General features: G+C 38.9%; 1 protein-coding gene across 1 annotated transcript; it reads left to right on the top strand.

Moving 5' to 3' along the window:
• LOC129001243 (ecdysteroid-phosphate phosphatase) lies at positions 1 to 27,586 on the top strand. The gene is made up of 16 exons (XM_054428478.1): positions 1 to 453; positions 2,918 to 3,158; positions 3,527 to 3,722; positions 4,376 to 4,554; positions 6,274 to 6,412; positions 9,868 to 9,937; positions 11,098 to 11,235; positions 11,328 to 11,465; positions 11,558 to 11,695; positions 11,788 to 11,925; positions 12,018 to 12,155; positions 12,248 to 12,383; positions 13,961 to 14,075; positions 20,788 to 21,003; positions 21,527 to 21,778; positions 22,791 to 27,586. Exons 1-16 carry the CDS (start codon positions 347 to 349, stop codon positions 23,039 to 23,041), a joined length of 2,592 nt encoding a protein of 863 aa, XP_054284453.1. The 5' UTR covers positions 1 to 346; the 3' UTR covers positions 23,042 to 27,586.
• Positions 27,587 to 27,772: the final 186 nt, after the last annotated feature.

Below are 27,772 nucleotides of genomic sequence, written 5' to 3'. Positions count from 1 at the left end.
TTAGTTACTTACTAGTTTATTTTTATAGTTAGTTAGTTGATCTGCTGGCAAGTCAAAAGTGTCAAACCTGAAACGTTGTTGTCTTTCTTTCATCTTCTGTCACAGTCACAGTATTGATAAAGGGTTATTGTTGCTATAGTTATAGTTGTTGTCAACGAAAGTGCCCAGTGGTTTACTAACTATTTACACGCTTATTTCTTGTCGTACTACTTGTTGCATATTTTAACTTTTTGCTACCTTGCTACTATGTTTCTATCTTGTTAACCCCATTGAGATTGAATGAGTAGGCCTAACATCTCTTACTTAATTAATTCGACTATTAGACATTCTCATCAGAACTTTTACAATGGCAGAGCTTCCTCCGAGGAAAAATCCAACTCCTACAAGGATGTCCAAACAACACTTAACTCCTTTACAGACGCTCCTTCAAATGGGCTTTCCAAAGCATAGAGCGTAAGTAGGCTAGGCCTATGTAGAATGGGCTTACTTTTCTAAATTTTTATTGCACATGTAGTATTCAAAGCACGGTGCAGAAGAGTAACTTAAAATCTTGATTGGGGGGAGGTAGTAGGGATGGTGCTCTTTCTTTATATCTAAGTTATATAGGTAACTTATCCTATAAATTATTGCAATTTTTGCTAAATTTGTATTAGGCTACCAATAGGCTGCAATCGATTGTAATAAGTTACCACAAATAACTAATCAAATCAAATTATTTATTTGTCCATCAAATACAATACAATAATTTAGTGTACAAGTACAATTAATAGGCTAAAAAAACAAACATTAAAATTTAACATGTACAAATCAAACTAGCATAAGTTAACTTACATTTAGGCTAAGTCTAACAAAGGTTGGGTACACTTCCATATCTGTTGGCACAAACAACCGAATGAAAATATCGATCGATATATCGATTGATCGATATATCGTTTGGTTAGTTAGGTAGGTTAACCTAACTTAACTAACCAAACGATATATCGAATGAAAAAATCAAATAATTAATATTACTCATTTGGTTGTTTGTGCCAACAGATATGGAAGTGTACCCCTAAGGTTTAACTTAATAATAATTTAAAGCAAAAAGCTAGCACACACAAAAAAATTAGTTTAAAGCAAACAGTATCTGTAAAACAGTAAAAAGCAGCAAACCATGCTAGGCAAACAAAGCAAGGTACATTCGTATTATACACGGAGACCACCCTCATACAGCACGCTGCGGCGTTTAAGTTTTGTTAGGTTGGGTTATCATAATATGTTTGTAGGACTTTCCTCGTTATGAATCGAATGATACCAGATGAGTCATACTTTCGCCCGCCAAATCTCCTCCAATTAGGCTAAGTTCAGGTTGTTGATCAGAGCACGCGCATCACCTGTCCCCATGCCTGTATCTGGGTCAGTTTCCTGAGTGATGACTCATCTGGTATCGTTCGGTTGACAATAAAACAAGGAAAGTCCTAACTTATGAACATATTTATGATAACCAAACCAACATGTGGCCTAACCGCCGCAGCGTGCTGTATACCTACTTGGTGGAGTACCGTCAGCGTACAACAGCACCTTTGTGTCAAGTCTGAAATATATGTCGTTCATACAAACAATAAACAATAAAGGGACCTAATATGGAACCCTAGGGCACACCATACTTAACATGCACCACACAGGTCCTAAGTTACAGTAAAAGTTATCTTGATTGCTGATATAGACCTGCTTGTAAATCAAATGTACAGAGTACTTGGATATACATGAGCATGAACTGGTTTCTCCACAAAGAGTGTTATAGAGCAATTTTTTAAAGAATAAGATCTTCTAACCTTGTTTACAAAAGTAATGCTCATCACCCAACACTACAAATATTTTAGTTCTTAAACATTCATGCTTTTCTTTTCGATTCTCCATCCTGAAACTAAAATAAACTTGTACTACTAGTATGCTAGTATGAGGCTAGTGTACTCATTACAATAGCCCAATTTGATTGGTTTGTGAGTGTAAGTTATGTTTTGCAGGGGCCTTTTGGTCCCTCAGAAAATTCTTTGACATGACTGATCATGGGGTTTTGACAAAAAGCTGAACTTCTATGGAGTGCTGTTCAGTCGGGTGTTGTGTGTTGTGGTTGTGATGTAGAAGTGATTACCGGTACTAATTTGTTAAAATAAGACCCTGTAGTGTTGTACTTGTACACGTTGAAGACAAAAACCCGTTTAATTATACAAAACATAAAATTTACAGCTTTAATTGGGTTTTCCTCTCGAAAATGTCATTACATAAAAAAATGATGTAATTTATATTTAAAATAAAGGGCAAAGAACTTTTTTTTATTTATTAATTATTAAAATGAATCAATATGTGAAATGTAAATATATGGAGAATATACCACGTGGAGTATAAAAAATACTACTGTCGCAGTGCATAAACGTACCCATTTCATCCAATAGAACTTGAACCGCGCGCGACACTTTTTTGGAAGCTGCGATTCTAAAACCTGTCGGGGGTATTTAGAGATCGCCGATTCACTAACGCGACATTTTGTCGCTGACGCGGTGCATAAATGCTTAAATGCATAAGAACTTGAGTCGCGCCGCAACACGCGACTGTCGCTTGCATAAAACCGGCCTAAGGATAGTTGAATGCGGTGATTTCTTGGCATAGTATGCTCCAGTTCTACTTGTTTTAGAACGTCTAGTCCTATGCCTTTATTTCATACAGTTTAGAAATAGCTCAGACAAATACAATAAGAGAGGATGCACTTGTTTTTCTGTCACGCAGACTCTTATACAAAACAGCAGGTGAGGGAGGTAAAAGCAGTAACATTGTCTATTGGCTGCTTATTTCAATTGACTGTTCAATGCTTTAACAATGTGCAAGGTGATAAACAAGTACAGTACTAACGTTGTTCTGATATAATTTCTATTCACAGTGAAAAAGCGTTGGCGGCTACAGGCCACCGGGGAGTTCAGCTTGCTTCAGACTGGTTGCTAGCACACGTCAATGACCCCACATTGGATGAAATTTGTCCAAGAGAGTACATCCTGTATGCCTGTCCCACTGGACCCCTCTTCGAGCGGCTTCAGATTTTTTGGGAAAAATCTAGAACTTCTTGCGGGTGGAATGGCGCTCATAACTTTATACCTCATATCACATTGGTTTCTTTATTTAAAGTAAGTTAACTTTAGGCTCAGTGATAAAATTACTATTTTGGATCTCAAGAGTACAAAAACCCAATATTTTATCAAAAAATTTTTTATCTATCAGACACTATAGATAGACAGTGAAGATAGGTAGAAAGTAGCAAAATCATTGGCTCTTTATACTTCACGTTGGATTGTGTAGATGTTGGTGTTAGTTCTTAGCCAATCAATTTAAATGTTTTTTAGCTTCGGATGTATGTGTTTCTATTAAATTAAAATCTCAGGTTTTTAACTAATAATGTTGTTTGAAAAAGTAAGTACCGATACTTCATTCTAATATTTTACAACTTAAATAGGCTACTTCTTTTTAATATTTTAAAATTTGTAATTGGTTACAGGCTCCGGATGAATGTTCCCAGTATGTTGCCAGAACGATGTTGCAGATTGTAGAGTCACAACAGGCCAACCTTCCAGACAGCTTAAAGTTGGAACTCTACATGTCAGAAAATTTTATGGGGTTCTTTGTTGACAATAATCAAGCAGATATTTTGAAAAACATTGCCAAACAATTTGTCAAAGAAGTCTCTAGTGCAAGTAAGATTACAACCATCCATTGTATTGTTGAAACTAAACACGGCGGGACTACTTGTTACCCGAGTGTTACTGGAAGTTGTTGATTTTATTTTAAAAGTAGAATGTCAAAAATTGTCTGTTTTAACTTAAAAAATTGAATCACAATTTGATATTTTTAGTATCCAAATTTGTTGGAAGAACACAATCAAGCTACGTAGTTCACACTAGCTGTGTATTAGTACCACGGTTTGTTGTAGTTGCAAACATACTTATTATGAAGCTTGCATAGACACATTTTGTCACTATCTTAGTATAACTGGCTGTATACATTCTGTATCTCATTCCAGCCACAGAGAAGTAGCATACAGAGAAAACACACTTATGGAACAGCCATGCCCTTTCAGCTTTGGTATGTTGTGCCAGAATACTTGTGACAAGCAATGTGCAAAAATTCCTATCCCTTAGGGCGAAGGGAGGCGGTGTTGGACTTTGCCCCAGACACCAGCACTAGTGCTAGACACCACTATAGTGTACCATTGAATGTTTTCTCTAACTTACTTAATCCGGGTTCTAGCCTACCACTTCCTCTAGTGCCACTTTGCCTACTCTTATTCTGATTTGCATGCACATGACTCTTGTAGGGTTAGTCACATATTGTCATTGTCTTATTGTAGCTGGCAGTACTACACTAGAGGCTCATGTCAAGTCCCTGCATCTCACCTTAGCCTACCAGTTCCCAACTTCTCAATTTGCTCAACTTAAAGCTCTTGTTGAAAATCATCTCAGTCCAGATACCCCAAGTCGTTGGGAATTACGGCTCTATTCTCGTGACATCAGGATCACCAACAAGCAGGTTACTAATTAAAATTTAATCTATTGATCTTACCCAATTATTTCTGATATTGATATCCCACAAACTACTCTTCCATTCAAGGATAACTCTACAACCCCCAAACTCAACAACCCCCAAACTCAACAACCCCCAAACTCAACAACCTCTTGGACCACAAATTGTCCAGTTAGTGAGGTTTTACTGTACAAACTTAGAGACTAAAATTTTAGTTAAGGATAATTGTAATTTAATTCTGAAATTTCAAAAATTATCATAAACTTGTCACTATGAAATACAAATTAAAATTACTTACACACAATTTAAGTTTATAAGAATATATCATGTTGTGAGCGCAACAAGGATTTACTTATAGCAAATTTTTCAAGTTAAAATGTTATTCCCTTTGACCGGAAGATTTCTGGCCAATCAGGGGCCTACACTAGATGCCCCACTAATCACTATGATAAAAGCAACAGTGGCAGCATACACTTACTTGAAACTGAGATTCCTCATGTTGAAACAGCCTCAAAATATCTTTATGGTCATTAAACACCTAATATAACTCAATATCGGGTGGCCATAGTCTGGGAAAACCGGGAATTATGTGTGAATTTCGAAATTTCACTGGGTGTATTTTGATAACCTGATTTTAGAGCCTATAATGTAGATTTAAGACAATTTTAGAATAGTTTGACGCCCAGCGGCATAGTGTATTTGCTTGCGTAAATACTCATGAAACTCCATTTAGGTCCCCGTTCATGGCCATTGTTAAAACATCGCAAACATCGTCTGCGGTCATGCATGTAAATCCTGAACGTCTTCTATGGTTAAAATAAAATCGAGAACATCTGTGGTCATGGCAAAATAGTGAACAATGTCACGGTCACGGTAAAATAATTTTAAAAATCCCACCTGTGGCCATGGCCTAATTGTGAGCATCTTTTGTGGCCTTGAAATGATGAACATCTTCTGACGGTAAAATCAAGAATGTCTTCCGCAATCACACACAAATCTAGAACATCTTTCATGGTCACTAAAAATTTTACTATTGCAACACTGTGAATCACCTTGATTGAAATTAAATTATAAATTTTTGATCGAGCATCTTCACAAATGCTTTCCACGATTATGGAAATATGCGCTTGGTTCGACTCGATCAGAGCCTTGCACGATTATCATTTTTGGCCCTTACTGATCCCTTGAACCAACTGTTGGCCTCCAACAAAATATTGGACACCCACAGATCCCTAATAAAAAGATACACTTGGCAACCAGTTTTTGGTGGCAGAAAAAAATTGTATATTTTTTCCCCTGGAGTTCTGTAGCCACCATGTGATAATTACAGTATTACATAAATTGACATAAGTACTCGTGTTGCATCTTTATTTTGTAAAAGAGAACATAGCAATGATTCCTCTTTCAAAATCATTTTCAATTGTGTTTGGGAAACCTAATTCTAAATGTAAATACAGTATTGTTAAATAATTAAGGTTTTGTCGAATTTCTTTTGCATTTGATTGATTTTATTGATTGTTTGGTTGGTGTTTATTTTCATAATACTTAAATAATTTAGTTAAATTTTCTATAATTTTTTTCTTTTCTATATTTTTAATGCAAACATATTTTTATGTTAAATGAAAACATACATATTTAAAAGGATGTCCTAAAATATTGTTTCAGTTTGATATATTATTATAATAACTTAATCTAATAACAATTACTGAATGAGTCTGTTTACAGGTTCATAAGGTTTTGTATTCTCATGTTCCTAGAGAGCCTGATGAACTCGAGCTAATGATAGGAGATTTTATTTATCTAAACAAAGAAGATATTGACAAATCTCCAGATGGCTGGGTCCAGGGCGTGTCTTGGTTGACTGGTTAGTATTTACTTGCATGTTTGTTTTTGGAATAGCATCAATGACCTGCCACTAACCATCTTTAAATTAATTAGTAGTATATTCCGTGGATCCTGGCTATAACGATTCTCAATACTTTTAATGTAACAAACTACTCTGAATGACCATAGATAAAACATACTGCCTTAGTAGATTTATCATCCTTATGGAACAGCTAAAGACAATGAACAGGGTGGATAGCGGTATGACACCATTGTAATTTCTTAAGGAAACTGCAAATAAAGAATATTTTGATTTCATTTGATTTGATTAAACAATTAATTAATCTTTTAACTTTAACAAACATAGTTTTGAGGTGATAAATACTTAATGTTGACCCTTAATAGAAGGTATTTCACTAAGAATAGGCTAATTGCTGTAAAAATATATAAAAAAATGTAAAAAAGTGTCTTAACTAAATAATACTCCTGCTGCAGCAAACCTGCAGACTAAGCAAATTTCCAATTACCTGGCTGGATTGCTACTAAAATATTCCCTTAAAATTGCCAGATGTATTTCCTATTTAATAACATTAATTTTAATGAGTACCTAGGTTTGCTGCTACAGGGAAGGTATTGAGGTGTGTTTTTTTACTGAAATGTTGATAGCTTAGTATGAAATTAACAAAATTGCCAAATTTGATTAAAATTGATCCATAAACAAGCAAACTACAACAGTTTATGTATTCTCCATAAGAATAACGTGGGAAATTTAAATTTAAAGTTATTTAATCCTTATATATAATACGTGAAGGCTATTTCTACGAAACACTACTCCTCCGTTAATAATAGACGGATTTTTACAAACGATGTGTCAAAATAAAGTATTTTTTGTGTAGACGCCCCCTTTCACCAATTCCTGTAATAAAAAATCCTCGGGCTTTGCCCCACAGGCCATCAAAGTTGGAGTTTCTCCCATAAGATTAACATGGGGGAATCAAAATATTTAATTGGAAACTTTGTCCCCACTAACTTGAGAGAACGGCTGGGCGTAGAAACTTGGTAGAGGTGTCCAAAGAAAGGTCTTGGTCTGTAGATCAGTTATCAAAAGAAAAACTGAGCAAAATCCCTTAGGACTCTGCCCCAGAACCCTTTAAAGATCCCTCCACAGAGTTGTTTACATTTTGGCCATGTGAATAATACTTTTTAATGAAACAGCTGTTCATTTTAAATTGCATTTCAAACAACACATATTTATTAGGAGTTACTGAATTCTACCAAATAAGTATTTGCCATGTTATTTTCTGATTTTAAAATTGATTTTCTTCTTTATCATGTCATATTTTGCAATATAACGTTCCATTACGAAATCAATGGAAAATCCTTTTATCACAGCAATTCTTAAATTATTTCTTATTGAACTATCTTATATATATTGTATATCTATTGGTGTCTGCCTTTTTCACCCCTTTTGCCTACATTTTATCATACTATTCTACACATATCAAATATTTATGTAGAAATCTGCTCTTATCGTGTCTAATAAAATCTAAACATAGAAACCTTGCCTATAATGGTACCCATCTTGAAAAATTATCTGCACCTATATTACGGACTTTGGCGCACTGGGTTGGTAACATTGTTGAAAATAACACGACATTTTGGCTGTAAAATATGGTACAAAGAGAAAATACTATCTAAGCATTTGCTGTCATGACAGACAGGTCATATTCCTTTTAAACTAGATCACATAATCCTTAATAAGATACGTTGAATAACAATATGTAAACGTCAATATATACGTAACAGCCAGTTTACAGTATTTTTGCTCTTTGGAAATGTCCCATTGCTATGTCATTTGCATTATTTGTTGCTAATGAAGCCGCCAAGACCATATGAACTAGGAGGCCCCTAACAGTTCAAGAATAAAAGCCAACTTAACTTCAAGTATTTCACTACACCTAACATTCCGTAGAGAGATTATATTGACAACTTTGTGTTATTGATAAGACTGAGACAACTAACTGACATCCCCCATGTCAAGCAATTGTAGCTTTAACAGTAACCCCACAATCAATTTCTCAAAACTATGCTGGAGGGTTCATTCATTGGCACAGAAGTACGATATGAACTGACGCAACGTGACTAAGTAAAAATCAAACTTACATTGTAACGGATATACCTCCCTTTGAAGTTAGAATATGTCTTCCCAAAAATATTTTCTTTTCAAATAAAATCATACTACACTGATTCACTGGGAAGTGTTTAACTACAAAAGATCCACCAATACGATTTTAATACCATTTAAAGGTTCTTCCAAAGGAAGAGATGCCATATAACATACTAATAATAACTCCGATGATGTACAGTATGGGAAATATTAAATATTTTAATCATTGAATGATCAACCAAATTTGGCAACTATAACGCTATTAAACATTATTGTTTTTACCCTTATTACTTTTTAAACAATGATAAATGCTCAAAATATGTATATTTCGCCCAATTTATCGCAGTTAGATGAATTAACGTAAGCCTTGAAAGTAACCGTCGATTTCGACGGGTTTCACCTAGTTTAATTTAATCTCCGTAACCGTTAGGCATACAACTTCAATATACCAAATTACTTCTTTTTTTAAGCTCTACAAAATAGACTGGAAAGAAATTGTGAAAATCTTATGTTTTTAGAGTTCAAAATGGGAAAAACCAATTTTTACCCCATAAAACCCAAATTTACGTTCCCAAAATCCGATCATGCTGGTTTGCAAACTCGTTCGAATAAATGTAGGTTTACACGTTTCTACAAAATTTCATCAAAATCGGATAAATATATTTTTATATATTTTATATATTTTTTATATATATATATGAATTTGAACGGAGGGCGTTTTTGGCCTCTGGGTACCTCAAAACAAAAACTAAATCGGTCCCGAGTCCAGGTCTTACCATAAGTACTATGGTAATAGCTTATTCCCTATATGGGAAATTTTGCTAAAACAACTTTTAACAATACATACAGCTGATTCAAATCATTAAATCAAACCGTAACGAAACACTAGCTTGTGTAGTGAATAAATGAAGAACTAATCGAGAGCGAGGGATTGCTTGAGTTATCGTGCTAACGGACATATAAATATATGAATTTAAACGGAGGGTGTTTTTAGCCTCTGGGGACCTTAAATCGAAAAAAAAAAATTGGTCCCGGCTCTAGGTCTTACCATGAGAACTACGGTACAGTACCTAACCTAATAGCTTATTCCCTATATGGGAAATTCGCTAAAAACATAGTAAGTATGTACAGTATTTGGATTTTTGAACTTCAGGCTGAAATATTTAAAATGGTTGAGATATACTGTACTTCAATAATACCTGTTATTTCATGTTCTACAATTCAAAGGTTGTATTGTGTGAATATTGTTCATGAGTTAATGTTCCAAAAATACAACCATAGTTAAACATTTTTATGAGAGCATATTGATATTTTTTTATTTTTTCCAGGATGTACTGGATACTTACCAATCAACTACACAGAACATACTGCAGAGTCGGATGCATGGACATTACACAAGTATGTGGATAAATTCTTCATAAACTTATAAATATTTTTATTTTACAAGCTTACAGTAGACTCTCGCTCATCCGGATTGGCCTTGTGCGGACTCCCGCTAGTCCGGATCGGCAATCGTGATTTTTTTTTAGTGGCACAGTACAGTAGAAATCCGATTATCCAAGCTAAACGGGACCGAGACTACCTGGGATAGTAAAAAACTCGGATAACAATGCGGTAAAAATTATTACCGGTGGAATTGCATTTGCCTGGCTATCAATACTGTGGACCTGGAACAAAATTGAAAATACGGCTATATACAGTACTGTATTTGCTCGACTCTCGATTGTCCGGATTTATCATAACCCGGACCGGACGTCCGCAGGAAATGTTTCAGTCTCGGTAATATCATGATCATCATTCACGATCTCGGCAACTCGGCGATATCGTGGTTGTCACTCACGTTAGCGGCCACTCCTGTAAGTTAGTGTTGCAATCTCGGTAATAATGTGATCGTCATTCGCGATCCCGGCAACACTCGCAAACATATTTTGTGGTCTCGGCAATACCATGTTAGTTAGTCAAAAGGTTAAATAGTAACAAAATATCAGAAAGAAATATAAAAATTTTATCAATGAGCTCTGAAGCCGAGGTCGGAATATGAGCGAGGGTTGAAAGGACACTTTTTGCTCGTGTGATGAACTATATTTTTCATCATATTGCACCATGATGCAACATAGAACAAACATAGAACATAGAACAAACTATGTTACAAAACTGAAATAGTTTTCATTTAAATATAACCTCTCAAAACAATTTGGTTGTTCAAAACAATTTAATTAATTAGTTTTCAATTTAATTTGCTAATTAAAACAAGCAGCTGTTTAGTAAGTGATTCAATCATCTTGTCTATTACAATTGTGTTGGTGTACATTATACTATCGATATGTTGAACTATTTACAAAAACACAACAATTAACTACAATCGATTAAACAATCGATACATACTTTCGATACATGCAATTGTCAACTGGCTGCCATGTCTAGATAAAGGTTTATGTTGCAGAACATGTGGTCTATGGAAGGATGGTTGGGTGGAAGCCAGTGATGAGGAGGAGAATCAGGTTAACCTATCCCGTCAACTGGCTGCCATGTCTAGATATTATAGGTTTATGTTGCAGGACATGTGGTCTATGGAAGGATGGTTGGGTGGAAGCCAGTGATGAGGAGGAGAATCAGGTTAACCTATCCCGTCAACTGGCTGCCATGTCTAGATATTATAGGTTTATGTTGCAGGACATGTGGTCTATGGAAGGATGGTTGGGTGGAAGCCAGTGATGAGGAAGAGAATCAGGTTAACCTATCCCGTCAACTGGCTGCCATGTCTAGATATTATAGGTTTATGTTGCAGGACATGTGGTCTATGGAAGGATGGTTGGGTGGAAGCCAGTGATGAGGAGGAGAATCAGGTTAACCTATCCCGTCAACTGGCTGCCATGTCTAGATATTATAGGTTTATGTTGCAGGACATGTGGTCTATGGAAGGATGGTTGGGTGGAAGCCAGTGATGAGGAAGAGAATCAGGTTAACCTATCCCGTCAACTGGCTGCCATGTCTAGATATTATAGGTTTATGTTGCAGGACATGTGGTCTATGGAAGGATGGTTGGGTGGAAGCCAGTGATGAGGAGGAGAATCAGGTTAACCTATCCCGTCAACTGGCTGCCATGTCTAGATATTATAGGTTTATGTTGCAGGACATGTGGTCTATGGAAGGATGGTTGGGTGGAAGCCAGTGATGAGGAGGAGAATCAGGTTAACCTATCCCGTCAACTGGCTGCCATGTCTAGATATTATAGGTTTATGTTGCAGGACATGTGGTCTATGGAAGGATGGTTGGGTGGAAGCCAGTGATGAGGAAGAGAATCAGGTTAACCTATCCCGTCAACTGGCTGCCATGTCTAGATATTATAGGTTTATGTTGCAGGACATGTGGTCTATGGAAGGATGGTTGGGTGGAAGCCAGTGATGAGGAAGAGAATCAGGTTAACCTATCCCGTCAACTGGCTGCCATGTCTAGATATTATAGGTTTATGTTGCAGGACATGTGGTCTATGGAAGGATGGTTGGGTGGAAGCCAGTGATGAGGAAGAGAATCAGGTTAACCTATCCCGTCAACTGGCTGCCATGTCTAGATATTATAGGTTTATGTTGCAGGACATGTGGTCTATGGAAGGATGGTTGGGTGGAAGCCAGTGATGAGGAGGAGAATCAGGTTAACCTATCCCGTCAACTGGCTGCCATGTCTAGATATTATAGGTTTATGTTGCAGGACATGTGGTCTATGGAAGGATGGTTGGGTGGAAGCCAGTGATGAGGAGGAGAATCAGGTTAACCTATCCCGTCAACTGGCTGCCATGTCTCTCTCTTACGGCAGCACTGAGAGCAGCTTCTCACAGATACTAAAGGTGGGTATATAGGCACTCTTCACTCTCAAAATTACACCTTAAACTGGCCGTCACTTTTCCCTGCAACCCTTAAGTGGGCTTTTATCATCCTTGCCTCTTGTTAATCTTTTTCTGTAATTTTGTGTAACTATCTTCCACATAATTAAATAGTTAATAGTTATGACTGTGAAAGATTTTTTAAGTTGCCGATCGAATTAAGATACTGTTCAGTTACGTTTTAGTTCTAACAGCATTTATAATTTAGTTTTATTATATATTCTTGTGACGCTACTATACAGTTTTTTTCTGTGCAAAAATAAAGATGATTTGATTTAATCTTTTTATCAGGTTTGCTAGTAACCAGTTTTTACTCATTATCTTCACAATACTCAACAAACTGTAGGTTACATGAAACTATCACACCGTACAGGTAGTCCAGTCAAGGAATGAGGTGTAGAGTGCGTGAGCAGGTAACTAAGCGATTCCTTCAGAAACTTGTTCAGGGGGCTTAGGGTGTTAACATACCAAAAGTCCTGACTCCTAGGTGGTGAGCCAGGGGGTGGAGAGGGGAAAAAGGGGGGGGAGAAAGGTACGCATTTTGGGTTTTTTTATTATATCTCGAAAACTATCAACTTTTTGTATACTATAGTAAATTATAAAATTGAAGAAGATTAAATTTTCTACAAGAAAAGTATATAATGTGTTTATTTTGGTTCAACAGATTACGAGTTATAACTTATTTAATTGATATCTTATTAAAATCTTCTTCCATAAGAAATACATGTAAATTAGTATGCGAAATGGGGCGAATCCTATCCGCCCAAAGGAAATATAAATGATATTCTGGAAATCTTGACAAAATTTCCAGTAATTTGACACTTTAATCATTAAAATTGATCCAAAATTAAGGCGAGGGCGAGGTAATAAAATTTCGAGTTTTGGTGTTTTTTTTATTGGAAATATAAAAAAAACCTTAAATCATCCAATTTTTAAACGCTCACCCTCGCTTTAATTTTTGTCAAAATTTCATGATTAAAGTGTCAAATTACTGGAAATTTTGTCAATATTTCCAGAATATCAGTTATATTTCCTTTGGGCGGATAGGATTCGCCCCATTTCGCATACTAATTTACATGTATTTCTTATGGAAGGAGTATTTTAATAAGATATCAATTAAATAAGTTATAACTCGTAATCTGTTGAACCAAAATAAACACATTATATACTTTTCTTGTAGAAAATGTAATCTTCTTCAATTTTATAATTTACTATAGTATACAAAAAGTTGATAGTTTTCGAGATATAATCAAAAAACCCAAAATGCGTACCTTTTCCCCCCCTTTTTCCCCCCTCCACCCCCTGGCTCACCACCTAGGAGTCAGGACTTTTGGTATGTTAACACCCTAAGCCCCCTGAACAAGTTTCTGAAGGAATCGCTTAGTTACCTGCTCACGCACTCTACACCTACTTTTGGATCATTCATTGACTGGACTAAGGGGAGATCTGCTCTGTAAATTACAAAATTAATTCATAGTTTAACAAATATTTTTACTCAATAACCTGTATAATATTTACTGTCTGTTTTTGATTAAATTCAGGATGACTTACCAGCTTCAATACCAGATGGACCTCGGCAATTATACATAATGAGGCATGGAGAACGGGTGGATTTTGCTTTTGGAAAATGGATCCCATATTGTTTTACTGAAGAAGGTAAGAATATTTAGTCAATATTACTTATGTTTCAACAAGTAGTCTTCCAAGGATTTAAATAGTTAAAACCATAATTAATTATGTATGTTGGGTTGTGATTTGTTCTGGGATATGGTTGGTTTCATTTGTTTAACAGATTTGTTCAAGCAGTGTGATTGTTTAGCCGAGAAATTTAGCAAAACAACCGGGATTTTATTCTAACGTTTGAGATTAAATAATCAAATTTTCTTGATTTTTTTAACAAGAGTTTTTACGATTTTATTGTTATTGTAGGAGACTAAGATGTATCAGACTTAAGAACTAGATTCTGCCGAAATTGTAGGCATTCATTCTGTGTATCATAGACATTCATTATTTCACCACAACAATAGGAGAAGTTCTTGATTCCTCATGTTTGCGGGAGATGATTCACAATATTTTTTTAACTGATTGTAGTATAACAGTAAAAAAGTGTTTAACTTACCTTTTTAATGCAACCCAATTTCGGAAAGGGCCAACATTTTTTTTTGTCACCATTTTAGCAAATTTCCCTATAGGGAAGTAGCTATTACCGTAGGTCTAATAGTAAGACCTAAGCCCGGGACCGATTTACTTTTTCATTTTGATGTCCCCAGAGGCCAAAAACACCATTCGTTCAAATTTGTATATATGTGTCCATCCACACGATAACTTGAGTAATTTTTGTCTGATTTTGATAAAATTTGGTTTAAAGGTGTAAGGCGCGATAAACTTGAATGAGTTCGCGAAACAGCATGATCGGACAATGGGAACGGGGGTTTATGGGGGGTTTTATGGGGTAAAAATAGGTTTTTCCCATTTTTGACCCTAAAAACACAAAATTTCACAATTTCTTTTTAAACCATTTTGTAGAGCTTAAAAAAACAAATAATTTAGTATATTGAAGCGTTATTATGCGCCTAATTGTTACGGAGAATATTCAAAAAAATTTAAATTTTAAAATTCCCATGTTATTCTTATGGAGAACAAGTAAACTGTTGTAGTTTGCTTGTTTATGAACATATTTTGATCGATTTTGGAAAATACTTTTATTTCTTACTAAACTATTATCATTTTATCCCCCCTGCGGTTTCGGGGTTAGAATAGAACCGCAGCCTTCCCGGGCTTGTCGTAAGAGGCGACTAAAAGGGTGACCGACGCTCTCACTGGGAGTCCTTGGGAGTGCCCCTGTTGTGTTTGCAGGGGTTGATGTGTGCTCTGCACTGCCGATGGGTATTCTCAGTGAGTCGTGAGAAACCAGCCACTTCGGTCCTTGGTCAGGGAGTGCGGCATGGATGTAGAGGTCGGGCTCTACATTGTGACGGGTGACCCCCGGCACGTCAGGTATCCGGTGCTGGGAAAACGGAGGTTGGGCCTCGGGGAACTGGGGTAGGGGCGCTGTCCCCGAGGGTATACCCGTTCCTGACTATTCCGGGCCGCCCCTTGCCGCACGATGCGCTGGTAAACACAAGATGGCTTTTATAACAAATACCCTGAACACATCTTTAATAAGTAGCTCGAATGAGCAAGAAAAGAAGTCGGAAGTAGAGCGAGACCCTTTTGGGCGAAGCTCCAAGGTCCAGAGATCGCCAACATTGAAAGGCGTGAAGACGTCCCCTCCACCTGCATCTTTCAGGTGTACAAAAGACTTGACTTTGGGATCTCCCTTGACAAGTGGAGAAGGAAACGGTGGACCACCCTCTAAGTCTGGTGAAGGGATGCCGGAGGAATCCCTAACAACAGCGTTAGATTTGGAAGTGTCGGGAATGGTACTTCTGCGTCAGCAATATCTCGACGCAGAAAATGACATTGAAAACCGGCTTCGAAACATGGAGCAGACCATAAAGGCAATGCTTGAAACCTTTAAGACGCAGAGAGGAGTTAACCAAGTGGTTAAAAATGGCATGGCTAAGCTCGAGGACGACCTTGGTTTTGTCTTCGCCTGCCGGCTGGTGAGCAAGGCGGCCATGGAAAGGATCGCCGAGAAGGTGGTGTCCCTACCTGACGACAATGCGCGACCTTCCAAGAAACGCAGGAGGCCTACATCAGAAAGCCCTCCAAAAAGAGAAGAGGTTGTTCAGACAGCAAAGCCTAAAGTTAAGGTCAAGGCGACCCAGACTTCTAGGTCCTTCTCTGACGTAGTTGCCGCTCCAGCGAAACCTCAACAGCCACAGCAACCTGCGACACCCATTGAGGGTAGCTCCCGAAAGGGGTCAGTCGTAGAAACACCATCTGGGACTGTGTGGGAAAAGCGCCTTACGAAAAAGGAGAAGAGGAAATTGAGGCACGCGGAAGTCGGCTCCAAGACATATGTGGCAGTGAGGGCGCAATCGACCGGCGTGGCCCAAGCTGTGCCTGGCTCGGCACTCGCTAAAAAGTCGCGGCCCAAAAAGCCCAGGACTGAGGCAATTTTGGTCAAGCCTTTGGAGGGAAGATCATTCGCCGAAGTCTTGGGTGTTATCAAGGCCAAGGCTAAGCCAGAGCAAACCGACACGGTTGTACGGTCGATTAGACAAACCCGGGACGGGGACGTCCTCCTCGAACTGGGTAAGTCTAAAGATAAAGCCGCCTTTGCTGCCGAACTAAAGGCAGCTGTGGAAGGTCAGGGCACCGTTCGTGCTCTCGAACCCAAGACGTCCGTCGAGGTTCGGGATATGGATTGTGTGTCAACGGAGGATGACGTCATTGATGCCCTAAAAAAAGCTGTCCCCGAGCTTGCCGGACAAACGGCTAGTCTGAGGGTGTGGCTCACGAAACCAAACCGGAGTCAACAGCGGATGGCGGTCGCCGAAATGGCAGACGCAAACGCCAGTAAGGTTTTGGCACTCCAGCATTTGAGGGTTGGATGGGTTAATTGCAGGTTGAGACGGAGGGTGGAAGTAACGAGGTGTTTTAAATGCCTTGATTTCGGCCATTCCTCCCGAAACTGCGAAGGGCCCGACCGAGGCAAGAACTGCCTTCGATGCGGGGAGGTGGGTCACACTCGTAGGGACTGTAAAGTTGAGACCTGTTTCCTCTGTAAGGAGAAAGGCCTCAATGATAAAAACGCTAAACATATAGCTGGGTCTGGGCAGTGCAGTGCATTTAAAGGCGCACTACAACAAGCGAAAGCCCAACCACGAAGATAAGGATCCTCCAGTGCAATGTAGATCGATCCAGGACGGCTGACGCGCTTCTCAGTCAGCTTGCCCTCGAACACGGTGTTGACGCGCTCTTGGTCAGCGAACAGTACCAGTACCGGGACAGGGACCCATCTCTTTGGTTTCCCGATACACTTGGTACTGCTGCGTTCTGGGTTCGTAATACAGCTAAAGTGCAGGTAAGGAGTCACGCGAAGGGCCGAGGATTCGTTTGGGTCCGGTGCGGGGATGTCACTTACTTTAGTGTATACCTCACCCCCAACGAGGCTATCCGTGACTTTCGTGGAAAGATAGACCGCCTGGAAGAGAGCGTGCGCGATACCGCCGGGCACGTTGTCGTGGCGGGGGATTTCAATGCTAGGGCTGTCGAGTGGGGAATGACTCTCACTAATTCCCGGGGGAAGTACATCCTGGACTTTGCTGCCAGGGCTGGACTTGTTGTCATAAACGAGGGCAACACGCCAACTTTCCAGCGTCCCGGAATGAGGGGAACGATCCCAGACATCACGCTTGCATCTGAGTCCCTCTTGCCGAGGATACGAGCCTGGAGAGTCCTAGAGGATTATACGGCCAGTGACCACCAGTACATCATTTTTGATGTCATGGATAGTCATCAGAGACAAGCTACCGTGTCTCGGCAGGTGCCCGTTCGGTGGAACACCAAAAAGCTGGACGTGGCCAAATTCACCGAAGTCATACTACGGGGAGAGCCAGTGGTACCTGCTGCATCCGGCGTGGCTCACGCAGAGACATCAGTTACATGATTGATGAGGCTGATAGTCTCGGCCTGCGAAGAGTCAATGCCTCGCAGGATATCCCGGTGCGATAAGCGACCTGTGTACTGGTGGACAACCGAGATCGCAGAACTACGACGGGCAGCATTGAGAGCCAGACGTCTTGCTACCAGGGCTAGAGAACCTGAAGATAGACGTCTTAAGTCTGACGCTTACAAGGTGGCAAGGAAGTCTCTTCGCCGGGCCATTAACCGGAGCAAACGCAGTTGCTGGGAGAAATTAAGGGACGATGTCGATTCCGATCCGTGGGGCCTTGGTTACAAGATAGTAACCAAGAAGCTTGGCACCCGCTCTCCACCTTCCGTTATGGACGGGGCCTCTATGGAGAGGATCGTAAAGTCCCTTTTCCCGACTCACACACTGCGTCCATTGCGGGAGTTCGGAAGGGTGGACGACGTACCGCTTTTCAGTCTCGAGGAGTTGGAGGCTGCCGTTCTGTCCCTGAAGAACAACAAGGCTCCTGGACCGGATGGGGTACCTGGTGAGGCCCTGAAGAAAGTCTTTTCAATAAACCCACAAATCCTTTTGAGCACGTACAATGCCTGTCTGGCCGAGGGGAAGTTTCCCTTCTGCTGGAAAACAGCTAGGCTTGTGCTCGTGGGGAAGGGAAAAGGAAACCCAGACCTACCCTCCTCTTACAGACCTCTCTGTATGTTGGACACTGCTGGGAAAGTCTTGGAAAAGTTGATCCGTTCCCGACTGAATTCAGCCGTGGTTGCTGCAGGGAATCTATCCCCTCGTCAGTACGGTTTCAGGAAGGGACGGTCAACGGTTGACGCTATTGAGGAGGTAAAGCGAGCCGTAATGAGAGCTGAGGAGTTTAACAACTATTCTCGTCGGGTTGTGCTGCTTGTAACACTTGATGTGCGAAACGCATTTAATTCCGCGAGGTGGTGCGATATGCTCGACGCACTGGAGAACACTTTCCACGTCCCGGCATACCTCATGCGCATGATAGAGGACTACCTCCGGTACCGCCTCATCATTTACGACACTACAGAAGGCTCCAGGACGATGGATGTAACTTCTGGTGCTGCTCAAGGATCCATACTGGGCCCGGACCTCTGGAACGTCGCCTACGACAGCCTCTTGAGATCCGAGATGCCTGAGGAAACCGTCCTAGTTGGGTATGCAGATGACGTTGCGGCTTTAATAGCTGCACGTAGCATTGAGCTTGCCCAGCTGAAACTAAATCGAGTCATGCGAACCATTAACGCATGGATGGCAGAACATGGTCTCTCGCTCGCTCTGAGCAAAACTGAGATTGTCATTCTGACTAAAAAGAGGATTGACACCATCGTGCCTTTGATGGTGGGGAACGTTGAAGTCCAAACCACTCGTGCCGCAAAGTACCTTGGGGTCATGGTGGACAGCAAGCTCAGCTGGCGAGACCAGATCACCCGTACGGCGGACAAGGCCGCTAAAATGGTTTCTTCCCTTAGTCGGTTAATGGCCAATGTCGGAGGTCCACGGTCCAGCCGCAGAAGGCTGTTGATGTCTGCGGTCCAGTCAGTGCTCCTGTACGGTGCGGAGGTCTGGGCAGACGCTCTCAATAAGGAGGTATATAGGATGCGGCTCGCCCGAGTGCAGCGTCAGGCAGCACTAAGGGTAGCATCTGCCTATCGAACAGTGTCCGAACCCGCCGTCCTGGTGGTTGCTGGAGTCATCCCCGTCAAACTTTTGGCGGCGGAGAGGAAGGCAATTTATCAGCGCCGTGGGGAGGACCAGGCAAGTATTGAGGAACGCACCCGGACCTTCCAGCTGTGGCAGGAGAGCTGGGAACAGGAGACAAGGGGGCTCTGGACCAGGCGACTGATACAACAGGTCCAACCTTGGGTTAATCGGCGGTGCGGAGAGGTGAACTTCTACCTCACCCAATTTCTGACGGGTCACGGCTTTTTCCGGTCGTACTTGTTCAGGATGGGCAAAGCCGTGTCACCCGATTGCATATACTGCCCAGGCATTCCCGATGACGTGGAACACACTTTCTTCCACTGCCAGCATTGGGAAAGGCCCCGCCTAGAGGCTCAACAGTTCGTAGGACTGCTGTCGGTGGACACGGTCATACCGATGATGATGGAGGGTGAGGACAATTGGACCTGTGTGTCACTTTACATCCAGGGTGTTCTCCGCGCCAAGAAGCTTGACCTCGACCGGGATGCGGTGTAGGTCAAAAAATAAATAATGCCAGAAACGGTGCGAGCCCTGTGGGCTTAGGTCACATGTTGGCCTGACTTGAAGTAATGTGACAAACAATTCCAGGTCTGTGTCCAACAGAGTAGAGGGGGTTTTTTAGTGAGTAGTCTGTGATAAACTCAGGAGTCTCACACTACAGGCTGGCTACCTGTGTGCGTAAAAGCATTTTCCCTCCTCACCCTAAAAAAAAAAAAAAAAAAAAAAAAATTATCATTTTATAAGAAAAATCTTTTTTACCCACCCTGTTGCAGCAAACCTAAGTACTTGTTAAACTAATTCTATTTATATAGAAAATAAATGTGCTATTTTTATGGAGGCATTTTAGTGTAAATCCAATCAGGTTAATGGAAATTCGCTTAGTCTGCAGGTTTGCTGCGGCGGGGGTATTTTACCTGACCTGAGCCGATCAGACCCAAAGTAAAAAAGTCTGCTATGCAGACCCCTTATGGAAAGTCAGTCATTCTATCATTCGTCATCATTCTAAAATTCAGTTTAGTGTCCAAGTTCAGAAAAGTTAGTATTTATCATTAAACTGTGTCAAACCTTTAAAGTTAGTATTTGAAACAGCAATATGTATTTTTGCAGGAGAGTATGTACAGAAGGATCTGAATATGCCTGTCAAGGTGCCACAGAGAGAAGGTGGTCCTGACAGCTTCACAGCTGACTGTCCACTCACCTGTGTGGGAGAGTTGCAGGCCAGACTCACTGGTGAGGGCATGCGTCTCTCTGGTGTCACCATCAACCATGTGTTTGTGTCACCATCTCTTCGCTGCATACAGACCTGTCACAACGTGCTCATAGGTAGGCTCAATACTGTTACAAGGCCTACTTACAGGAAAACTTGCAAGACCCCAAAATAACACAGTATCAATATAAACATTGCAGTTTCCATTCAAGCAATTAATTTGCTCTTCAATTTTATTAGGACATCAATTTTGCTACCGGAACCGGTTTGCAACTTATTTAGGAAAAGTATAATTTACGCCAGATATTCTTTGAAAGAAAACAATAATCTTTTAATTTAAATTTATATACCATATTTTAGATAATTAATTTAAATAAGCATTAGAAAATAAAATAGTTTCAACTGTTCATAATTTTTGCCTAATGTTGACCTTTTGCATTAGCCCAATGACATCAGGGTCCGAAATAGACCCCACTAGGGATCGAACTAGCAGCCCTAAGCTCTGAAGTCAAGTACTACATCTACTCGGCTACCCAGACAGTTTAATGGGAATAGTTTGTTTTCAATTCAATTGTTATATTTGATTAAACAACTTCAATTAATTAGTAATTAGTGGTATTCGGAATTCTTGTTTATTAGGAATGGGACTGGTGAAGAAGTTACAGATGTGTGTGGAACCAGGACTGTTTGAGTGGTTGATCTGGCACAAGAACCGGTTCCCAAAGTGGCTGTCAGCAGAGGAACTGGTTGCTGAGGGGTACAACATCAACCGCAGCTACCAGCCCATCATCCCTGCGGACAGACTCACCGACTGTTCAGAGACAATAGAGCAGTTCTATGAGCGCAGCGCACTGCTTACACAGACAGTGCTGAACAACACATTAGCTGCTGGTACTCACACTTATACTCAACAGTCGCTATTCAATGTGATAAATGTTTCATAAAATACTATTTCAAATTAAATTTTTTATTTCAGTTTAAGAATTGAAGAGGGATGGACTCGTGGTCCTTATTGTGCATTATTTTAGTTGCATTCGACAATGATGCTTGGCTTTGTTAGTTTATACTTCTGTTAACCCTTTGCGATCGGAAGGTCAGCAGGAGTGTCCTCAACGCATTTGGCAGCCAGTCGGAATTCTATCTGTACTAACTTGATCTGTACCTGTAACAACTAGGCCTAGGCAGAGATTTAATTGTATGTCCAGTATTAAAATTTTAAATTTTGTACTATCCTTCGCTGTTTATTGCACTGATCCACATTATTCTTTGTTTACTACTTTTTATTGTGTCTTTAGTAATTAGCTTATTGTACTAATCATCTAAGTTATACTATACTATAACTGGTTTCTTTTGAATGTCAATATACATTTGCACGTGTTAGGTATGTTTATTTACCCATATATCCACTAGTTTGGCAATTTTGGTTAATCCTGATACACTGCCAGATAAGCAATATTGCACTCTATTCAAATCATTTTTTATTTTTAATTTGCCCCATTAGTTTGTTTTGTGATTTTCGATTTTCTGACAGTAACATTTGTCTTGACTATAAGTCAGAAACCGGTTTAGCCCCATCCTATCCAAGATTCTAGCATACCCCTACCCAAAAAAATACCTAATTAAAATATGAGTAATTTTGTTTCGGAGTCAGGTTCTGTCATAAAGACTATCTATTCCATGTAACTTCACCCCAATAGGAAATACTGTACTGTCTAAACTAGAATATCTGTCTAGAAGCATGGAGTTTTCTAACGTATTTAGTTCATGGCACATACAAGTTGAACAATCAAATCTTTCTTTCACAGATGTACAGGTTTTCTTTGGTTAAGGTTCCAACAATTGTTTTATTTGTTTTAAATGCTAATGATACCAAACAGAGGTTTCAACATGATCTGTGTTGTAGGTGGTGGCAACATATTGCTGGTGGGACATGCTGCTACACTGGACGTGTGTTCACGTAAGCTGGTAGGCGCCCGGCCGCGGGACTACAAGGACATGAACAACCTCCTGCGCAAGATCCCGTACTGCAGCCTGACTGTGGCACAACAGCTGTCCAATGACCCTGACAGTGACTGGCAGCTAGTGGAAGCTGCCTTACCTCCCCTCACCCACTCCAACAACCCCCGTTTTGACTTCAGAGTTCTTCTGACATAGCTACACTAACAGTGATTGGCAGCTATTGGAGGCTGCCTTCCCTCCCCTCACCCACTCCAACAACCCCCACTTAGACTTCAGAGTCCTCTTGTGTTGTTATAACTGTTAATCATTATACAGGGTATTTTAAACAAATTAAAATATTTATTTTATTTTTTTAGTTTCTAGTATTTGTAAGTAACGAGATGTGTGATTAAGACTTTTGACTCTCGATAGAACTAGACATTATATTCCCGTGTTAAAGTTGTCGTCAGTATTAGAATCAAAATAGACATTGTTGATTTGAGCCACCTACAGATGTGCTGACGTTTCTTATTCTGCAGAATTACTGTTTTCTGTCGAATTTACCAACTTTTCAATCAAGTCAATCTGATATAACATGTTATTGTAAACTCTAGCATCTTATATGTCAGATTATTTCAGTTACATAAACTACTGGAGAAAATATTTTTTAGTCTGTTGCGCATTCTGTGAGGGGCTTATAAAACTTATGTTCTGTTTTGATTTAAAAGTAGGATCATAGATAAAACATACTCCTTAGTAGATTTCCCATCCTTATGGAACAGCTGAAGCCAATTTTATTGTTAGTTCTGTCTGGTGTACTGTAGATGTCGTCAGTGGCGGTTCTAGGACCTTGTCAAGGGGGGGGCTACCCCAGCACCCCTCAATAAAGCAGGGGGGTCCGGGAAAATTTGGAATTTTCAAAGCCGTTTGGTGACTTTCTAAAGCCATTTTTAACACCTAAAACCTTGCCTAATTGTCCATAAACTCGGCATTTTACCTGTTGTTTGCCATGAGCAAATAGACATTTTTTAAATTAAACCATTGCGATTGCATTCACGAATTTCAAAACACTGTAGACTACGGCCATATCCTCCTAAAAACGTTGGGTGACTTTCTACAGCCAGTTTTAACGTCTAGAACTGTGTGCAAAACCTCCCATTTCCCCATTTTTATTTGTCATGAATAAGTAGACATTTTTAAAACTAACTATGACGATTGCATTCATAAAATCTCAAAACATATTGTAGGCTACGGCAATATCGTCCTAAAAGCTGTTTACTGACTTTCTAAAGCCATTATTAATCCAACTATTAATCCAAATCCAAAATTATTTAATCCAATCAAAATTAAATTATTTTTCCAATTATTTAATCCAATTATTAAGCCATTATGTGTCCAACTGTCCAAAAACCTGCCAATTCACCTGTTATTTGTCTTTGTCATGAGCAAGTAAATAGACATTTTAAAAATCAAATTATGACGAACTTGCATTCATGAATTTCAAAACATAGGCCTACTGTAGACTACAAAGCCATATCTCCTAAAAATAAGCCGTTTGGTCACTTTTATAGGGCTATTTCTAACGGCTATAACTGTGCTCAATAATTATCCTAAAACCTTCCATTTCACCTATTATATGCTGTTTATATGTCATGCAAGCAAGTAGTTACGTTTTTTAAACTTATGTTTTTCTACAGTCCATTTCATAGATCTGTCACAATATGTACAGTATCGAATTCAGTACCGGTAATAGCATTGACTATACAAAACTTTAACATTAGTGTTTATATAGTAAAAGGTAAAAGGCTACTGGTGCTACCGCTGATTGCTGATTGATGCCTGTGGCCTGTGTAAAGTTAGTGGCTAGCAGACAATTTGACAACTATGGAACATCAGGAAATCAGCTGTTTCCCCGTCCTTGCTCGCACGCTCGGCGCTCGCCATCGCCATACTTATTGTTAGTTTACAGCTGACTGCTGTAAAAATTGGATGATGCATATAACTAACTTTCCATTGTGTAATATTGTTTTATTTGCTGTGCTATTGTCCACAAAGTTGATCTATGTGGAACTTAATACTACTCCTGCCATCGCTTATTCAGTTTAATAATATCTACATTGGTGTCTGTTTTATGACATTGCGTGTTTTAAGGACGAAATGTACGTCTAAATTTATTTTTCCAGGGTCCAAGGGGGGGGGGCTTTAGCCCCTGTAGCCCTCCCCTTGGAACCGCCACTGGATGTTGTGTTTTGTTTACAATTTGTTTCTAATATTTTAGGGTTAGTTTCTCATGATTTGCACCTCGCTGTTTGGTTATATAGCTAGTGGACAAGTCATTGTTTACGATTAGATAGTTTTATTTGGTTAAACGAGGTTTTAGATTACTGAAATAGCAAGAAACGAATTGTAAACAAAACACAACTCCACAGTACACCGGACAGAACTAACAGTAAAATTGGCTTCAGCTGTTCCATAAGGGAAATCTACTAAGGGAGTATGTTTTATCTATGGTAGGATATGCCTAGTCTATATAGTTGGTGTATATCTACTTCAATTTCCAAAAGTCAATGGTAAAACCTAGTGTGCTATATTATTAAAGTGATAGTCAAATTTGATTTGATTTGGCACATCAAAATAAAGCTTAGAATGTGTAGATTTGCCAAAAATTATTGCTATGAATGAACGAATTCCCTAAGTAAGAGCTTTGCCCCACGGGCAACCAAACAAGCAGATCTCCAAAGGGCTGCGCAGTTCAGTACATGCTTTCAAAGTTAACATTTTGTTTTTTAAAATGAAACATCTGGTTGATATTTACTAGAAAAGGCCTTAGATAGTGCTTTCTTTACATTGTCGGAATTTGTGTCTTAGTTAGTAGTTGTGTAATTAAGAAGGTTATGTTTATTTAAACATTTAAAGAAAGGTTTTGTAGAATTTTGGGTCTGACTTAGGGGAGCTCCGATTGAGGCATTAGTTCAAAATTCCTCCGTGAACAGCGCTGTAGTAGAGAGCATTTTGGCAATGAAGGTTTACTAATCGCAAAAATAGTTCTGTTGATAAAATAAAATTATAAATGCCTCAAATTCAATTTCATAATTTGTTTATTATAAAATTACTATCATAACCTAACCGAACTAACCAAACTTGCTGATAATGAAATAATATAAAAAAGTTTATTAATAAAAAAAATAATTCTGTTCATTAAATAAAACTAGAAATTGCTCAATTAAAATTTTATAATGACTTAATAATAAAATTAAACTGTCATAACCGAACCAAACCAACCAAACTTGCTGATGATAATGAAAAAATCTTTGTCAAAAAGTTAGTGCCACCAGCGGGATTCGAACCCGGGACTCTAAGCATATCAGCCCGGCACGCTAACCACTAGACCACCGAGGCTGATGGTTGAAAATCGTATTGTTACGGTAATGGTTTTCCCTCAGCTAATGAGAAGCCTACAGCTGTCATTGTAAGCTCATCTACACCTCCCCTGAGTAAATACCTAGAATTTTGCTCATAGTTTTCTTAGTAATTTACATAGTGAGCTACGGAATGGCTACGGGTAAATGGGCTTCACTAAAATTGAAGAATTAGGGTAAAACATTGTTTTTACAAAAAATCATTATCAAGTAGGAGTAATTGATTTTATTATTCACTAAGGTAGGCTATGTAGATAGTTTTTATATTTTCAAATTAAATCAATAGATTTGCCTTATTTTTAAATACACATCAGCACCACTTAAAAACTGTAAAGGTTGCCTAGGAAATTTAAAAACCTTATCTAAATTTAAAGAAAACATTTTACCACACTAAGTAGTAAATTAAGTTTTGTTTCCATAATGAATAATAGATGACTCTTGTATAAAATACAGCAGATCTAAAGAACACCATTATTCTCTTTCATGTCATCTTTCGGTTGCGAAGCACGGGTATAGCACCTCGTAAGTAATTTATCTAGCTACCTAACAACTAACTCCTTTGCAGGTAGGTTCTTTGCACCTGAAAATCCATGATTTTTCTACTTTACTTTTTACTTATCCTTACCTTACCATGGGTGAATCCACCAAAAACTTATTCCTTTCTTTGTGATTGACAAAGTGGTCAGTGACCATGATATATTTCAATTTTGTGTGTTTAAGTTAAAAATGTTTCATACTGAGAAGACAACCCACTGTCAGCCTGCTCTTCCTATCAAAAACACAAAATCAAATCTATACTAAGTTTTCTATGACAGTATGAATCTGAAAGAAGCGGACTATTTCAAAAGCTACTGTATGTTTGTATTATATGTGATAGTTTCTTCATTAGCGTTTAATCAAGTAAATGTTTTTAATTAATTAACTGAAAACAAAGCTAAACAATTCAGTATAATAGAGACTGCGTTTCTAGAAGGAACATTGCAAATAAACACTTTGGGTAGAATGTTTACAAAATTAAAAGTTAAGGTGTGTAATGATAGTTTACGTCAAGCAAAGCTTGGCTGGTACCGTATCATGTCATGTTACTACATGTAAAACAGATTGTCAATAAAAGTTATTTTTGTGATTTTATATTAGTAAATATGATTTATTTATTTGTTTATATCAAGTATACAGTGATCATTGCCTTAATCTTGGAATATTTTGATGCAAAAAATGTTTAGAATAACAATTTGAGAACTAAAGACGTTAAGGTCTTATTGTAGATTGTTGATCTCACTTATTTTGATAACAGTTTATAATGGTTAGTTATTTTTAAATGTTATGTTTGTAAATTTGTAAATTATAGCTTTATTATTATTTAGAAATAAATCTTTTTGTATTGTTTGAACTGTGAATAATCTCTCTTTCCTAATTCTGATATCCTATATTATGTTTTATTTTTTTTATTTTTAGCGAATTCCCCTATAGAAAAGTAGCTGTTACTGTAGGTGGCTAAGACCATTATACCTGGGGCCGATTTGCTTTT

This window comes from Macrosteles quadrilineatus, unplaced genomic scaffold, assembly GCF_028750875.1.
Source record: "Macrosteles quadrilineatus isolate MER2022 unplaced genomic scaffold, UCM_ALF_1.0 Scaffold_1__1_contigs__length_201487025, whole genome shotgun sequence".
Lineage (NCBI taxonomy): Eukaryota > Metazoa > Arthropoda > Insecta > Hemiptera > Cicadellidae > Macrosteles > Macrosteles quadrilineatus.
The sequence above is the reverse complement of the archived record's forward strand: the minus strand, read 5'-3'. Positions and strand labels throughout refer to the sequence as shown.